The following is a 19,248-nucleotide window of genomic DNA, read 5'->3' on the forward strand; positions in this document are numbered from 1 at the left end:
ATTTAATCGGTTCAATATCGGTCAGGTCTGGTTCGAGTTTGGGTCACTGATAATCAGATTGGATCGGGTGGGTTTTGCAATGCAACATTAACGGGTTTTGTTGGGTCGGGATTCTTCGGGGTCAAGTCACTCGGGTCGGATGAGACTTGCCAGCTCTACTGTCATGCAACATCTATAAATGACGTCAAAACTGACGTAGTTGATAGGGTTACTCATCGAGGGCTGGTAGTTGGGTCTGAAAGGAATCTATTTATCGAATTAGCACAGGTCTTATTATTTCATAGGTCGAGCGTGCTCCTGATAATCGCGCCTTCTGTTAATGATGTTCTAAGAAGTATTTGGGTTTGGGTTTGGGTCGGGTTAATTTCGGGTCAGGTCATTTTAGGTCTGCACACTTCGAGTAGTGTTGGGTCGGACCGGTCATTTCGGGTCAACTATTAAAAAGTTATTTGTGAATAATAATCAGTTTGCAGTAATAAAAATTCGGGATGAGTCAATTCGATTTCGGATCAAGTTTAGATCTTAAGTTCAAATGTCGGATCGGGTCATTCGGGTCGGTCGATTTTACCGGGTTAACCCCGCTTCTTGTATGGCTTTGGGTTAACCCGCTACTTGTAACCAAAAAGATGAAAAAAAGTTTTCGGGAGGATTCGAAGTGTGTCTCTTTAGTGTCATCCCTGATTCTGAGAAAGGTTGCTGTAGAAAAAAATGGGGTCTTTGAAAACATTGATCAACTACTTCTCTCAGAAACTCACCTCCTCCATATGCCTTACCATGCAGGTACTACTCATTCATTCTTTATTGTTTTTCTGGGTTGTTTAGGATTTGACCTAATTTGGTTGCTTCTTGTAATCAATTAATTCCGCAGCAGTAGCACTATTGTTTTTAATCATAAAAAAAAGGGTAGTTGATATGATAGAGATAAACCTAAGTTTGTGTTTCGTTACGGGTGTGTTTGGAACCAAAATACGAGGGAAAGGGTGGGAAGGGAAGGGAAAATATGCTATAGTGGCGAGATTTTGATTAGGCTTGAAGGAGGGAAAATTGATCCGCCTATTCCCCTCATACCCTCTTTGCTATCCGAACAAGGGATTTTGCATCTTCCCTCTCCCTCCAAATCGCTCAATCCAAACAAGGCGTTAAGCAGTGATTAGAACCATGAAACCTTAGATATTTTTTTTTTTTTTTTTGGAGTGTGTGTGATGTTTGGTTGTGTATGGTATTTGTAGTGGATTTGGAGGGTGAATTCAACAATTTATAGCGCATACACTTGGTGAAAGTCAGGTATGTGTGATTGAGAAGCTTAATCATTTACGGGATTTTAGAGAAACTGGAGCGAAATCTGGCATTAGGTTACTGGCCTTTGGCTCTTTATTCCTTTGGAAAGGGACCTTTAATTCATCATAATTTCTCGTTCTGCAATTTTTGTTACAATCAACTATACATCGTTTTCTGTATATGTCAGCAAGTTTAACTGCTGAAGTCTTGAGGGGTGGTACTCATGACATGGGTAACTGGGTTGAAATTTGGTCAGCGTTAGAACTGTCTTTCTTCCTCCCTTTACAGCAAAATGAAAAAAACTTGCCTTGTTTTCTACTAGCTGAATTTGATGGACCCTTGTATAGTTCATATATACTTTATGATTAGCAAAGATAGTCTGGTGAAATAACTATTTCTTCCATTTTAATTGTTATCATTCGGAAACGGATATCGTCACAATTTGAGTGCATCAATTAACCACGTAGTACCTCATTTTTCTCAAGTAGACTACCACTTCGAAAACCATTCATTTTCCCATTGCTTACATTTCCTAAATGGTATTTTCCGCACACCTTTAATATTTTCTGTAGAAGGAGAATATTGAAAAAAAAGCATCAGTTTTAGAAGTATGTACAATAAGTCAATATACATATACAATATGCTATCCTCATGACTTTCTCTATCTAAGAACCCATTTTTTTATTGAAACAAAGCGTTCACAGTTGGTTTAAAGCTGGATGATTTTAATCAGTAAATATTCGATTAACAGGTTTATCAAATAGCGCTTTTTTTTAGTATTTGTTCCGAACTGTTGGCAACCAAGGGAGTAACATGCTCACTAGGGCTTCCCTGAGGCAATCCCGGGATTCAAAAGAGGAGAGATATATTTCTTTTTGTTATTATTCTTTGCTTTTTGGTTAGACTTTAAAGAGAAGGCTGTCTATTGTATGAAATTCAAGAAATGTGTCTTTGTGGTTAGGATTTTGGTTGAATGAGCTTGTCTCTTTTGTTTCTATCAAGATTTTTATAATTGTGAGCCTTATCTATTGATTTCCCATTACTGCTTATGCGTATCATTGGGGGGGGGGGGGGGGGGGGGGGGGGGGGATACTATTAGTTCCAAGACGTTTTTGCCCTGAATAGTTTTCTTCTACCATGTTTGTTTCCGTTCTTTTCAGCCTTTAAGAGGTATTCAGTAGTGTATAAAGAGTATTAATTTCTTCATGGAGCACAGGGTGAACGAAAAATGCTGTTCTTAACTACATTGAAATTGCTAGATTTGGAAAATGAACGGGTGACAAAATTTCCAAAATTGTGCATCATTGGCATAGGTCTAGCGTTGTTAGCTTAGACTATATGACTTCTACAACCATTATTCTAACTTTAGTTGTCCCTTCAGAAATCCGTCTCCGGTGAGCTCACAGAGAAGAGGCATGCATACTACAGTATCTGGAAGAATTTCATTCAAGGAAGACTCACTTATGTGTACAGGACTGAGGGTCATGAGATGGCTCCATCCATTCCAGGTCAACAAGAAATGCTGCTTGTTCGTCGATTGCCTTTCTTACCTTATGCAGAGTAATTTTCTGCCATTCTTAAATCATTCATATTCTGTTATTATACCCAAGATTAACCTTATGTCATTACTGTTTTATTATGAATTTACTGTTAATGCCTAATGGTGAAGAGATTCCCATTTGTTCATAGTTAGCACACTGTTAGGATTGTAGAACATAAGACATAAGTGCATGTAGGGCTGACATGGCAACATTTGGACAAGTAAGAGAAAATTCCATATACGCTTCTGGCAGAATATGCCGAGGAAGTACTTCTAGAGGCTGGCGTGTTTATCCAAAATTTGGGTTTTAGCATTTGAATGAAATGACCGTAATAACATGGATAAATAGCTGGTCTCGTTTCTGTTGGAATTTATTCCTTGGATGATTTCTGAAATCTGAACTTTTAAGTTATGTAAGGATGGATAGTCATTAATGCTGGATACTCCTGTTTTTTAATCGTGAAATTCTTTTTGAAGGCATCATTTCATGTTTCGAATGTATGCTTAACTTTTACTCTGTACATTATATAAAGTTCTTATAACAACAATGTTACTATAATGCCTCAGAGACACCCTCCTATTGTGGGGTTAGGGGAGATTTGATTTATGCGGCCTTAACCCATCTGCTTGAAACACAGGCTTTTTGCGATGATGTGTAACTAAATTTAGGTAGAGATTTACATCGACTAATTACTATCTCACAATATGAACAACTCAAACATTTATCAATCTCTTGAGTTTTCATCCTCTCACTCTTAAAGAAACCCATTTGACGCTTTTATCTTAAGTGAACTTTATCAAAAAAAAATTCTGATACATCTAAGGCCAGCAACAATATGATGAAAAGCATTTCATATGAAAGATCTACTGAGAGAAATCCGTAGATTTCACTTGCTGATGTACTGAGAAATGAATTGAGGAGAAACGCTAACAGAGGACATAGGAGATGTTTCTTTCTTAATTATTTGAATTTGACGGGTGTTAGTACTAGAAGGTAAAAACCGTGTGGGGCTGATGGGGAAGGATGGGAACCTATCTTATTATGAGACGCATAGTCAATGTAAACCTCACCAACCAAAAGGGTGGAAACTTGAAAGAGCCAAGTTTCAGACACTAACCCTGAGTTTTGGGGAGGGAGATCAACTGGGTTGCTTCCACGCGGTTTAGTCGGACTAGAGGAAGAGTATGAGATTAGGAGAGTACTATAGTACTATCTATCCAAGCTGATGACATTCTTATTAGTGATCAACAAGAGTAGATATGACATTAGAGTTTTAAACTGATTAGAGGGCGAGGCTGTCCAGTCTTTAAAAGAAAGAGAGTTGGGAAGAGAGACTGGGAGAGGAACTCAGGAAAATATCAATGGGAAATGGAAACATAATGTTGCTATGGAAAACGGCGAGGCAGTGCACTACAGCACTAGTTGGTAGGTAATATGACATCTGAACACTGTTAACAGAAGCACGCTTCCAGTTTCCTGTCTTGCTGATGCGGTCATGGGGTTCATGTATCATTGCATGTCTAGCAGGCTATATGCACAGACCGGATCTTGCTCCTCCCCATTTGAGTGGAACTGACTGGGAGTAGTTTGTTTTGATGAAGTGATGAACCATCTTGTAGCGTACATTACTTAAGACACAGCCCATAGCTATCTTATTCTCTTCTGGTCTCTGTCATATGTGGTTACTAGATTCACCTTTACAATTTTTCTTCAATGTGAGCTACTCATCCGTAATCAGTGTGTCAAGCTGTCAATGATGATCTCAATGGTAGCAAATATGTGGGCTTGAGCAATGGTTTCATGTGCGGTTGGACCAAAGCAGCTGAGGAGAGTCGAGAAGTTTACATATCCCACTTTTTACTTATGTTACGTAATTAGAAGTGTCCAACCCAGGCATATTTTCAAATGTCGGACGTATCAATTTTATAAAAACTCCCCATAGTTTTATCTTAATATGGAATTCACGGGCCTCACCGATGTTTAAGTTTTGAGTGTATATGGTTAAGCAAGAATAACTGCAAGATAATATGAAGAGTCTGGTATCATATGTCATCATCTAACCGTCGTATATATAGCTTTTTTTCCCGTAATGCATGAGTACTCGATGCAAATTCAGGAATTAGATTCTAAAAAGCTGCATGGATTCCTGTTACTTTTATTAGAATAGTTAGAGACTAGTGATTATCATATTTCTTTATTTCTACTCATAATTTAGATAAAGTATGTTTATCCTCTTTATATTATCGTATTTTCCGTAGGCTATCCATCAGGGCATATTCAGTATGATAGTTCAGCGAAATTATGTTCATGAAGACGGTATTTGTTTGGCATGAAAGACGATAAGTAGTCAATTCTTTTTTTTTTTTTTCTGTGGCTGCGTTTTTGAAGGAATATCTTCATTGATTATTGTAATGAAGCATATTGTGATGATGAATGCTTTATTTTCATTGTGCATCTACATTCGTCCTTAACTTCGACATCTTCTCCTTAATAAGCACAAGAATATAAACATCTTTGCCTTTGTAAGCATGGTAGTTTTCCTTACTTCTCGTTTATCTCTTTTCTGATTTCAGTCTCCGACAAAAATTTAAACGAGTATTCGTTGGAGATGTAATTGTTTTTAAGCACCCATTGGATCCGGATAGGCATCTAGTGAGAAGGGTGGCTGCAGATGGAGGGTATGAAATGGCTACAACAGATGAAAAAGACGATCCTTTCATTCTCGACGATGAGGAGTTTTGGGTTCTTTCTGACAACAAAGATCTTAAAAAAGGGGTAAGATTATGTTTCTTATCAGTTTATCATTGCTTACTATTAGAGTACTTGACAAACATTGAGGATCCGTCTTTATCATTGCTTTCTTTTTCACTGAGGAAGTGATAAACACAATTTAATGCTTTTCCAGTTTTACTTTCTGTACATCTTAAAACTAATTTACAATGTCAGCCAGTGAACCATGCAAAGGCGATTATAATACTTCTCTTAGTAAGTTGCGAGGGCGGGTTTTGTATGAGATGCAGAGATGTTTCTGTGTGTGAGACTAATCCAAATACTTGTGCACTTCTCAATTCTTTTTATTGTTAATGAATTAGTTTGACATGTAAGATTGTCTCATTTAAGGCTTTTGGCTTTTCTTTCGGAAGTCTACTAAGAATGTATATCTCGTAATTGTTGCAGGAAGCCAAGGATAGTCGTGCCTTTGGTCCTATAACAATCAATGATATTGTGGGCAGAGTCATATACAGAATGCAATCGGCTGAGGATCACGGCCCAATTGAGAATAGGTTTGTCATTGTAACTCTGATTCCTCATTTTGCAGCACAGTAATATACAATTTACGAACAAACAACTTCTATAATTGACCGTCTAATATTATGTTTTGATTGTGGCTAAAGTGAGGAGAGCAAGGTGGATGATGAAGCAGTTCTGGATGTCGAATTGGACGTAGACGAGATGGCCAAGAGTTTCAAATCTTGAGCGTTCTCTCATGTATTCCATATTCCATCCCGTCTTCTTTCCCGCACATGCGCCCAAGTCTTAGTGCGTGTGGTCTACATAGAACACACCTCATTTAATGTTGAGCGGAGGGGAGAATGTTGAGCTCACGTTGGACGCCTCCCTAGTCTTTTTGTAGAACTGAGCAGGAAAAACAAATAACGGATGAGTAAGTATTGTATATGTGCATCGGCCGTGTGATAGTGTGATACTACCCTAACGCCTGAATATTTGATGTTGTACATCCATATGTGAGGATTCTGAATGCGAGGGTCTCATGACTATACTCTAGGCTATAATACATATGTGGCATACTACGGAGTCTGGGTATTAAGCATGACTGTATTATACTCTTTCCGTCACAGTCATTTGTTTGCCACTGATTAAAATACTCATCACAAGGAATATAAAAGGTACAGAAATGATTGAGACAAGAGTTCCCATCGAGCCATACCTAAATCGATCACTAGATGTTAACATTGATCCTTTTACATTGAACCATAAACTAATAAAAAAAACACTATGGCTACCAATTTTCCATCACTCGAGTAATATTTGTACATTTGCAGCAGATGACGGCAGGTCTTGATCTATGGCCGTCAAAGTCCCATAAAAAGTGACGGTAACATTGAAAGGATTGAACTTTGAAGGCACCAAAATGCGCGCCATAGTGAATGCACACCATCCCCTTACACACTACCCCTGCGAAATGTGCACCAACATAATATCCATCATTGGACGGTTTCAATTGGAGTGTAACATCTATGTTTCGTCGTTGACATGCATGTCTTGGATTACGAAACTTTAGGGTAAGAATGAGCAACAACCACCTTTACTTGTCCGTCTAGATACGTAAGAGCGGCCCAAATAATCTGTTTTTGGTGGACTTGAGAAGGTGGGAGAACAATCCATTGTTTGGTTAGCGGATTATAAATGTAGTACACGCCTAAACCTGTCAAAGGATCGACACCATAACTTAAAACCGAGTCTTTGAATGTTGCTACAAGTGTGGACTGATGAGGAAGGAATTAATTGTAAGGACAAAAAGGTGACCACAATGTCCTTTGGAAACATGGTGGCGCAACCATGGCCGCTACAAATTTGTCATCCTACATCGTCAGCATAGTCAACAAGAAGACCGAAGATGGTTCCTCTTATTTGATTTCACGAGCGTTAAAAAGGCTTGAGTGATAAATAAAGGGTCGGAGATCACCGAACACCAGAGCTTAGAGACGGCTTTGCATAGAAATGCAGTACAATAACAAGGCAACCGACATAAGATCTCTCGCAACATCTCATCGCTAAGATCATCAATCACCATTGCTAGCCATGCTAGGGAATTAATTTGCTACCCTAAGAGATTACTAGATTAGTTTTCGTTAAATGTAAAAACAGTAAATGAATAGGATTCAGGATTGTAACATGGAGGATTGAGGACCCTACGTCTAATAAGCTTTGTGTTGTTTTTATAGCTAAATCTTAAATTTTATTTTTTCTTATGTAATTGCATAGGATATAGCATGCACAAACCAATTTTTTTTTTTTGGTAGATATTTATAAGAGTAAAAGATGGCAATATTCTATGCATTTAAGATTTGCATCGTATTTTTTCTTTTCTCAACCTTCATTTCATTATATGAATAATAACCTTTTCAATTAAGTAGTTGAACTGGGCTGTGTTTGGACCCGGGAAGTTGTGTACATACCTTAGACCATGGCTTTGCTCTGCGTGGTAAGTCGTTATCCTATTATAGTTGAGTAGCGTGTGAGATAGCTTAGGTCGCTGCGGACATCAGATTATCTTATCTAGATTGGTACTACAGTACTGTAGTATATCCGAGTGAAACTCTTTACAAGTCATTAAGCGAATTCCATAAGATTTGATTGTTATTGATACTCTACCTTTGATTGGATTATACTATTTATATTTTCACATGATTTATGTTTTAAATATATTTTTGTATATTGTTACTTCTATTCTTTTCATAGGATGGAAATATGGAATATGGCTGGAAAAACGTCTGAGTTACTCCCTACTAATTGTGGCATGTTATATGAGCATGGTGAATCGGGATGTGAGCGAGTGGTCTGGTAGGACTTACTCTACTTCAGGTTTTTAGTTTTGATAGAACTCTTTTATTTATGTTGGATTTTAATAAGACATTGTTTTCGAGTTGTAGCTATTACTTTTAGTTACTGGTTTACTGCTATTTGAGACCTATCATTTCGTGAAACTTTTTCTCCTGAGGATTATCTATAATAATCCGATTTTTTATTTCAATTAACATTTTTCGCTGTTATTCAATCCAATTCGATAGTGTTTCCGCCACTGTTTTGCACTAGAATTATAAGGATTACAGTTGGTATCAAAACATGCTGCTCTCGACGCTCATACTTTGATCTTTAGGCAAAAGAACTGATAAATGAGTTGACAAGTTAAAATGAATTAGTAAGGGATGGGTAGAAACAAATAAGGACTTGTTTGGTAGTCTATATGTTATTGTAAATCGATGATTTAACATTGACTCAATGTTACCTTTTTTTTTTATAAGATGGCTGGACGTGGACGCGGACGTGGTGTGGTCCTAGAATAGAATGCTATCCGATGGGGCATATTCTGCACCCGCTGACCGAGTCAACATATTGACCAAGGTCAAAGCAAAAAGACAACAAGTCAAAGGAAAAACAGCTTAACCGACAAAGCCTGTCGGCCTGTCACTTGGGTCTCGGCTCGGCAACTAGCCGGCCGAGAGGCATATCCGTATACTCACATCCGGTCCCCTCGGCATGGAGTCAACCAGGCCTGCCGGCCCGCCATGGGTCTCTCGGCCGAGGGTAAGACAGTCTTTTCACCTGCTACGCCACTTGGCCACTACGTGACAAAAGGTGAAAGTCTATAAATACTCCACATCTCTCATTGAGAAATCTGATCCAATAATCTGGTATAAACTCCCTTATCTCTCTACAATATACTTTACCAAGTTAAACATACAACTTATCTCTCTAAGTTTACTGAATTGAGCGTCGGAGTGAGTACGCTTGGCCCCAAGCCGAGTTCTCAGTTTGTTCATCTTTACAGGAAAGAGTGAAAGGAAGAGACAAGCAACGACATCATTCTACAAGCTCAAGTGGTCACAATCCTACTTCGGAATTACACCCGGAATAATTGGCGCCGTCTGTGGGAATAGAAACTAAAAGCTAGTCACCTACATTAAAAAAAAAAAAACCATTCAGCGAGCTAAGAAGATGTCAAAGCAACAAGAAACTGTGAGTGAGGGAACTGCATTCTTCCAGGATGACACGTTCCATAATTCTGAGATCGGGATGCCGAGAGAGCCAGAAACACCGCTGCCTACCGACCAAGTCACTGTCATGGGACATGTGGTCGATGCGGCCAAATTGAAGCTATTCCTGGACCTGATGGGTAGTACGCCGATTACCCCTGTCACGACGACGGGGGCGGCAGCGCATCCACAGGTGACCAGTGTAACACCCCCATACTCCAAGTGCCTTTCCAGGACCACTCAGGTATGAAGACGTTACCATCTCGGTTACCCGAGGCAATGATAATCAAACAACAATAAAGAAACAATATTTATTATAAATAGTTTAACGAATAGTTACAATCCATGAAACCAACTAAAAGTGCGATACATTATTCTCAAATGACTGTCTAACTGAAAAGTAAATAAACTAAGGCTACAGCGGAAGACTCCTATCGTCATGTCGTGGCATCCCAGCTATCCCAGTACTCATCTCAATACCTGCTCAATATCTGCTCACCATCCCCGAATGGATCACCGCAGGTTTACAAAACAACACCGGGGTCAATACTAATCACACAATCAATATAGATAACAATAATAAGATACACAGACAATTTGAACCGTCACACACACACACACCACCAACTCCCATCATCTCAATATCGACCGTCCACTTTGGACCGCCCCACAGCGATGGGGGACCGCAGCCGTTCCCACCTAAGCCCCGCTCATCATACCGAGCGATAACCCTGTCCCATTAATGTGCACATCCCCTCCCGTGGCGGGTTCCACGAAGGGCGAAACTAGGGCGTGAAGTCACTCCCGCAAGTGACCCCACTCAGCCGAGAACGCATCTCGAGAACCGTCAACAAAGCAATCACAACCACAAACACAAGACAATCATCATATCAAACAACTAACTACAGGACATCACCAATATCCCATTATGGGACTAATAATGCGAGTAGGAAATCCCCCGGAAAGCACAACAAGCGGACGGTAGCTACGGTGTATCAAAACGCCTCTTCTACGAATCCTCCTCCTATCACATAACACATAGAGACTACACATCACATACTACACACAAAACCCCCAATCCCTAAATTAGGGTTTAACCAATCTTAACAAAGCATTATAAAAATTATGTTAAAAGCTTACCCTTGACGCAAGGAACTCAACGATACGAATTACGACAAGAACTGACCGTCTGAACTCCGGGAATTGCTAAGAATGCGATTAGGAAGATGAACTGGTCGCTTTCTCTCTTAAACAGGGTTTTAGGTTTTGTAAAAGTGATTTAAAACAATGACGATTATGTTTAAATACCTTAATCGCATAATTAACAAAACCCGAGAAAACTCCCCGTAAAACCGGACACTCGATCGAGTACCCAAGGTACTCGATCGAGTACCCCCTTACTCGATCGAGTACCCCAGCTACTCGATCGAGTACCCAACAGGTCAGAAACTATTTTATTTCGCAACTTACCCTTACTCGACAGAGTAAGGGCTACTCGATAGAGTACCCCAAGACATATAAATACGGAGTATTACAGTCTTCCCTCCTTAAAAGGAACTTCGTCCCCGAAGTTCAAACCACTACTAAACAAAGGTACTCCCTAACATTCCCGACTCAGCAACCGAACATAAAACATGATACTAACCCAACTTATCCCGACAAACATCCCGACACAACATATAAAAGGTGTATAAAACTCTTAAAAACTCTCGCGATCATCTCCTACCCCCTTAAAAGAAACAAGGTTACGTCCCCGTAACCATACATACCTGATCAAAGAGGAAAGGGTAACGCTCTTTCATGATATCCTCTGCCTCCCATGTAGCTTCCTCAGTCTCGTGGTTAGACCAAAGGATCTTAAGCAAAACTGTCTCACCACTCCTAGTCTTCCTAACCTTTCGGTCTAGAATCTGCTTAGGCACCTCCAGATATGATAAAGACTCATCTAGCTCTAAGCTCTCTGCCTCCAACACATGTGACGGGTCACTCACATACTTCCGCAGCTGCGATACATGAAACACATTATGCACTCTCTCCAACGCAGCTGGTAAAGCCAAACGATAAACAACTTCCCCAACTCGCTCTAAGATCTCATAAGGCCCTATAAACTTCTGACTTAACTTGCCTTTCTTCCCAAATCTCATAACTCCACGCATCGGAGACACTTTCAGAAGAACCTTGTCCCCAACTTGAAACTCTATGTCCCGACGATGTAGATCTGCATAACTCTTTTGTCGATCCTGGGCTGCTCTCATCCGTTCCCTGATCATCTTAATCTGTTCCACCATCTCATGCACCATCTCTGGTCCTAAAACCACTGCCTCAGCACTATCGTCCCAACAGATTGGACTCCTACATCTCCTCCCATACAAAGCCTCAAACGGTGCCATACCAATACTGGTGTGATAGCTGTTGTTGTAAGAAAACTCTATCAAGTCCAACCTCTGCTCCCAGCTACCACCAAAATTCATCACACAAGCTCGCAACATATCCTCAAGAGTCTTGATTGTTCTCTCGTGCCCGCCCGTCTGTCGCAGGATGAAATCTTTGTACTAATCTTCAAAGTTGTTCCCAACGATTCCTGCAACTCCTTCCAAAACCTCGATATAAACCTCGCATCTCTCGTCGGACACTATGTCCTTAGGGACTCCATGTAACTTAAGCACGTTCTTTCGATAGGCCATAGCCAATTGTGCCTTAGTCCATGTATCTTTCATTGGAACAAAGTGAGTGACTTGGTCGACGATCCACTATCACCCAAATCATGTTGTTACCTTGTTGACTCTTAGGCAAACCCACAATGAAATCCATGGAAATGGATTCCCACTTCCACTCAGGCACCTCTAAAGACTGAATCTTACCTTGTGGTCTTCTCTGTTCCCCTTTAACTCTTTGGCATGTCAAACAACGGGACACAAACTCAAATTTGTCTCTTTCTTCATCCCTGTGCCACCAAAACGTTTTCTTCAAATCCTTGTATAGCTTGTCTCCACTTGGATGAACTGAGTATGGTGTGCAATGCGCTTCTGTCATGATCGTCTTTTTCAACTCCTCATCATTAGGAACACACCACCTACCATCAAACATCAAACTACCATCTGTATGAATAGAAAACCGGGACACTGTCCCTTTCTCTACTCCAGCTCTCCACTCCACTATCTTAGGATCCAAAGCCTGTTTATCCCGAATATCATTATAAAACTCAAGCTGTACTGTCATATCGCCCATGGCATATCCTTTCTGCATCATATGTATCCCAAAGCTCGCTACCTCATCCCTCAGCCTCATCAAAGATAGAGCTGTACACAAGGAATGTACACTCTTCCTACTCAAAGCATCAGCTACAACGTTGGCCTTCCCTTCATGGTAGATGATTTCCATGTCGTAATCGCCAATCAACTCCATCCACCTCCTCTGTCTCATGTTCAACTCCTTCTGCGTGAAGATGTACTTAAGACTCTTGTGATCAGAAAATACCTTAAAGATTGCTCCATAAAGGTAATGTCTCCAAATCTTGAGAGCAAACACCACTGCACCCAACTCCAGATCATGGGTAGGGTAGTTCTCCTCATAAGGCTTCAATTGCCTAGAAGCATAGGCAATCACTTTACCATTCTGCATCAACACACATCCCAACCCATTCTTCGAGGCATCTGTATAAACCTCAAAATTCTCGCTCCCTTCGTAATGCGAGGACGGGAGAGCTGTGGTCAAACGCTCCTTTAATGTTTGGAACGCCGTCTCACAACTCTCATCCCAACGAAACTTGTTCTCTTTCCTCATCAACGCTGTCATCGGTCTAGCTATCTTGGAGAAATCTTTCACGAACCGTGCGTAGTATCCACTAAACCCAAGAAACTCCTAACCTCAAGCAACATTCTTCGGTGCTTCCCACTTTGTCCGCCTCAATCTTCGCCGGATCCTGCTACCCCATCTTTAGAGATTACATGCCCTTAAAAGCAACTTTCTCTAACCGAACTCACACTTGGACAACTTAGCATACAACTCATGATCCCTCAAAGTCTGCAATACGATCCTCAGATGCTCCTCATGCTCCTCCTTAGTCTTAGAGTAGACTAAGATATCATCGATAAACACTACTACAAACTGGTCCAAGAACGTCAAGATTCTATTCATCAAATCCATAAACACTGCCGGCGCATTAGACAACCCAAACGGCATCACCACAAACTCATAATGGCCATACCTTGACGTGAAAGCTGTCTTTGGTATGTCCACCTCTCTAATCTTCACCTGATGGTACCCCGACCTCAAATCAATCTTAGAAAAGACTGTTGCACCGCTCAGCTGATCAAACAGGTCATCTATCCTTGGCAAAGGATACTTGTTCTTTATCGTCACACGGTTCAGCTCCCTGTAATCTATGCATAGCCTCAAACTCCCATCTTTCTTCTTTACGAAAAGAATTGGTGCTCCCCAAGGCGATACACTTGGTCTAATGTATCCCTTCTCTATCAAATCATCCAACTGCTTCCTAAGCTCCTCCATCTCCTTAGGACCCATACGGTACGGTGCCTTAGAGATTGGCCCCGTCCCTGGCTTCAACTCTACGGTGAAATCTATCTCCCTCTTCGGTGGCAACCCCGGAATCTCCTCTGGAAAAACATCTGCAAACTCTCCCACCACTGGTATCTCATCAACTGTCGGGCTCTCTATCCGGTCATCTCTCACATGACACAAGATCAGCGGACATCCCTTCCTCAGATAAGACTTCAAGGTGACAGCTGCAATCAACTTAACTTTGGGTTTGACTAGAAACCCACGATAAGACACACTAACACCCTTTGGACCTCGTAAGGATACTTTCTTTTGATGACAGTCTATCTTAGCTTTATACTTTCCTAACCAATCCATCCCAACTATCATCTCAAAACCATTAAGAGGAAACTCTAGCAAGTCTACAGGGAAATCAACTTGCCCAACTATCAAACATACATCCCTAAACAACCTCCCACACGATACAGACTCACCCGAAGGTATGAAAACTTGCTCACTAACAGACTCATATACTCTCAAACCCAACTGTTTAACATGATTCGAAGACACAAACGACTGAGAAGCCCCCGAATCAAACAAAACAAACGTAGGAATACCGTTAACAAGGAATGTACCGGTGATAACGTGCGCATCCTCCTCAGCTGCCTTCTTCTCCATCATGAACAACTTGCCAATGGTCTTCTGCCCACCTCCCTGGACAGTACTGGCTGATGCGGTCGGCTTAGCACCCGACCCTTGATTGTTGTTGTTGTTCGTCGGTGTCTTCTGATAAGAATTACCGCCGTTGCGGTTGCCTCCACTCTGGTAACTCTGACTTCCCCGGTTTGGCCATGATCCAGCCGGTCTGTTGCTCGCGAAGCTCTGTGCAGGTCTCTGAAAAGACCCCGGTGCACTCGTGCACTCATGTCTCTTGTGGCCTACACCACCACAACCAAAGCAGGTCACTCCTCAACTATTACTCACACTCCCACGGCCACGCCCAAAGGGAGCCCCAGCACTAAACCCAGACCCAGCAGAAAATCCCTTAGACTGATTGTGGTTGCCTTTCTTGTGATTCGATTGGCCACCACCCTCGCTCTCAGACTTCCTCTTCTCACCACCTGACCTCTCCTGAGCCATCTCCACCAACCTTTCAGCTCTTCCAGCCCTCTCATAAGCTTCCTTAACATCGGTAAGGATCCCCACGGGTAACTTATCCATAATCGTGGTAGTCAACCCTCTTTCAAACCTCAATGCCAGGTTCTCCTCACTCAAACCCATATCCTCAAAGATACCTGGACTTCTCATTGAACGTATCGTAGTACTCGGCCACCGACATCTCGTGCGGTCATCTTAAACTTATCAAACTCTTCCCTCAACTTACTCCTTACATGCTCCGGTACGAACTCCTTCCTCACAGCCCTACGAAACTCCTCCCAAGGTATAGCAGGTAAGCCTTGGTTGGTGTATATCTCCTTAGCACTCACCTTCACTGAATCCCACCACTTGCCTGCTGCCTCCCTCAGGTAGAACGCAGCCTGTTCCACTCTCATCTCATCAGGACAATGAACCAAGTCTAAGATGTTCTCCATCTCTCTCAGCCAACTATCAAGAAGGTTAGGTTCCCCAACCCCCTTGTATTCCTTCGGGTTAAACCTCGCAATGTAGAGGCTGATTTTTGAATGATCAACCTCCTTCTCCTTACTCTTATCCTTGTCCTCATTCACTCTCTTCAGGGTCTCAGTATGAGCATCCTGGTGCTCTAACATCTTAACGATGTCATCCACGGTCATAAGCTCAGCTCTCGCGTACAAAGCAGTTCTCTTGGGCGGCATCTTGAAACTATACATATATAAGAAAAGGGGTAGATATGAACATACGTACCAAACTTCAAAACACGAAGACGCGACCCCCAGAACCTACTCGATCGAGTTCCCAAACCCACTCGATCGAGTAACGGGCTACTCGATCGAGTGCCCCACGTACTCGATCGAGTACCCAAACTCCAGAATCAAACAGACCTTCTGATCTCTTACCTACTCGATCGAGTATCTAGGCTACTCGATCGAGTGACCCCCTACTCGATCGAGTACCCATAGTTACTCGAGCGAGTGCCCCAAAACTCGATTCTGGACTCAAACTCGCCAAAAACCCACCCGATCGAGTCAGTCTCACTCGATCGAGTAACACTAATTCGTAAAAGCTACCCGCATGTTATGTCATATGCTAACATGTTAAACTTTATAAATCACATATTATATCATAACGATCATGCTATTAATTGCCACGTTGTAAAACATTCAACATGCTATCATTTCATCAACAGTTTCTATATATCATCACTTTTCTTTCACCTTCTCAACTTCCAACTTCGAACATCCAACAATCAACACATTCCATCAAATTTGTAAACAAGTTAACCAAACACACATACAACTCGACAAACACTTCCCCCATGTGACCGGCTCAAAGTTGTAGGGCGACCCCCGCGACTTTAGGACGTCTCCCAAGCCTTTGCACTAGCTCCTACAACTTTTACCCCGGGTTCATTTTAATTGACTCCCTATGTTCATTAAGTTCATTGGTTACAGGTTTCAGGATCATCGCTCTGATACCATTTGTAACACCCCCATACTCCAAGTGCCTTACCAGGACCACTCAGATATGAAGACGTTACCATCTCGGTTACCCGAGGCAATGATAATCAAACAACAATAAAGAAACAACATTTATTATAAATAGTTTAACGAATAGTTACAATCCATGAAACCAACTAAAAGTGCGATACATTATTCTCAAATGACTGTCTAACTGAAAAGTAAATAAACTAAGGCTACAGCGGAAGACTCTTATCGTCATGTCGTGGCATCCCAGCTATCCCAGTACTCATCTCAATACCTGCTCAATATCTGCTCACCATCCCCGAATGGATCACCGCAGGTTTACAAAACAACACCGGGGTCAATACTAATCACACAATCAATATAGATAACAATAATAAGATACACAGACAATTTGAAATGTCACACACACACACACCACCAACTCCCATCATCTCAATCCGACCGTCCCTTTGGACCACCGCCGAGTGGGGGACCGGCCGTTCCCCACCTAAGCCCCGCTCATCATACCGAGCGATAACCCCTGTCCCATTAATGTGCACATCCCCTCCCGTGGCGGGTTCCACGAAGGGCGAAACTAGGGCGTGAAGTCACTCCCGCAAGTGATCCCACTCAGCCGAGAACGCATCTCGAGAACCGTCAACAGCAATCACAACCACAAACACAGTACAATCATCATATCAAACAACTAACTACAAAGACATCACCAATATCCCATTATGGGACTAATACCGAGTAGGAAATCCTACCTGGAAAGCACAACAAGCAAGACGGTAGCTACGGTGTATCAAAACGCCTCTTCTACGAATCCTCCTCCTATCACATAACACATAGAGACTACACATCACATACTACACACAAAACCCCAATCCCTAAATTAGGGTTTAACCAATCTTAACAAAGCATTATAAAAATTATGTTAAAAGCTTACCCTTGACGCAAGGAACTCAACGATACGAATTACGACAAGAACCGACCGTCGAACTCCGGAATTGCTAAGAATGCGATTAGGAAGATGAACTGGTCGCTTTCTCTCTTAAACAGGGTTTTAGGTTTTGTAAAAGTGATTTAAAACAATGACGATTATGTTTAAATACCTTAATCGCATAATTAACAAAACCCGAGAAAACTCCCCGTAAAACCGGACACTCGATCGAGTACCCAAGGTACTCGATCGAGTACCCGCTTACTCGATCGAGTACCCCTGACTACTCGATCGAGTACCCAACAGGTCAGAAACTATTTTATTTCGCAACTTACCCTTACTCGACAGAGTAAGGGCTACTCGATAGAGTACCCCAAGACATATAAATACGGAGTATTACAACCAGAGCCCATAAAGTGACTCCGAACAACTTGTCCGGAGCGATACAAGGAGCTGGGCATACTAGAACGCCAGCAGAGCCCGTGGTGCCAGTGGCAGACCTGAGTCCTTCCCCCACTCGCGGTAGGACAGCGTCGCCGCGGCAACAACGAGGCCTGCCCCGAAGAAATGAAAGAAGTCCGACTCACCAAAGTCGGATAAGAAGCCCTTCCCGCCAGAGGGAGAGAAGCCGGACTAGGGTTGCGAGGAACCGATCGCTGCGTGTCATTCGACACGTGGTCAGACAGCCCCTCAGTACCTATGTCCTAGAGATCCCTGTGCCGACTAAGCTGAAGCTGCCGCCCATATCATACAAAGGGGATAGCGACCCGACCGACCATGCCGAGGCTTTCTAGTCGTACATGTCGGTATGGGAGCAGCCTGATGAGGTGTGGTGCCGAGTCTTCCCAACGACCCTGCATGGGATGGCTCAGAGTTGGTACAAGGGGCTACCTAATGGCTCGGTATACTGTTATGCCGACCTGAGAGACAATTTCATAGCCCAGTACGCTTGCAACAAGAGAAGGGCCGTGGAAACATCAGATCTCCTAACTATCCGACTGGGGGAGGACGAGTCCCTCCGAAGCTACGTCAAAAGATTCGACGCTAAGGTTCAGCAGATCCGTGAGCTGAACACCGAACGGGCGGCCTTCGCGCTGATGAAAGGCCTCCCGAAAGGCGAATTCAAAAACGAGCTGATCAAGTGCGAAGATCTCAACCTAGACTCCGCCAGAAAGATGGCTGACCGAGCCGTAAAGGTGGAAGACTATCACAAGACCTGGGTAGGCCACAGTGAAGCTGGGCACCCAGAGAGGAAGAGCCGCCGGGACAACATAGATGAAGGCCGCCGTGACAGGAATAGGTCACGGCCTGAGAGATTTAATAGGAAACAAAGACTCGGCGGGCCGGGGAGTTCGGGACCGTACAACCAGAAGCGGTACAGTAGTCTCACCCCCCTGGTCGCCTCTCCGGCCGAGGTCTTTACCCTAAGTAAGAATGATGGACAGAAGTGGGCAAGGCCCCTCAAGGCGAGGGGGGGACGGTGACGCAAGTCAGTTTTGCGAGTACCAAGGCCACACCGGCCATAAAACTGACAACTGTCGGCACCTAAGGAACGCCATCGAAGAGCTAATCCGAAAGGGGAGCCTCAGCAAGTATGTAGCTGGAGG

The 19,248-nt window shown here is 42.5% G+C and overlaps 1 protein-coding gene across 1 annotated transcript; it reads left to right on the forward strand.

Moving 5' to 3' along the window:
* The first annotated feature begins 607 nt into the window (after positions 1 to 607).
* Positions 608 to 6,748, forward strand: LOC141642440 (mitochondrial ATP-independent inner membrane protease subunit 2-like). Its single transcript, XM_074451250.1, has 5 exons — positions 608 to 780; positions 2,660 to 2,838; positions 5,393 to 5,594; positions 5,997 to 6,103; positions 6,215 to 6,748. The coding sequence occupies exons 1-5, from the start codon at positions 709 to 711 to the stop codon at positions 6,294 to 6,296; spliced, it is 642 nt and encodes a 213-aa protein (XP_074307351.1). The 5' UTR covers positions 608 to 708; the 3' UTR covers positions 6,297 to 6,748.
* The last annotated feature ends 12,500 nt before the right edge of the window (positions 6,749 to 19,248 follow it).

This window comes from Silene latifolia, chromosome 2 (assembly GCF_048544455.1).
Source record: "Silene latifolia isolate original U9 population chromosome 2, ASM4854445v1, whole genome shotgun sequence".
In the NCBI taxonomy this organism is placed as follows: Eukaryota; Viridiplantae; Streptophyta; class Magnoliopsida; order Caryophyllales; family Caryophyllaceae; genus Silene; species Silene latifolia.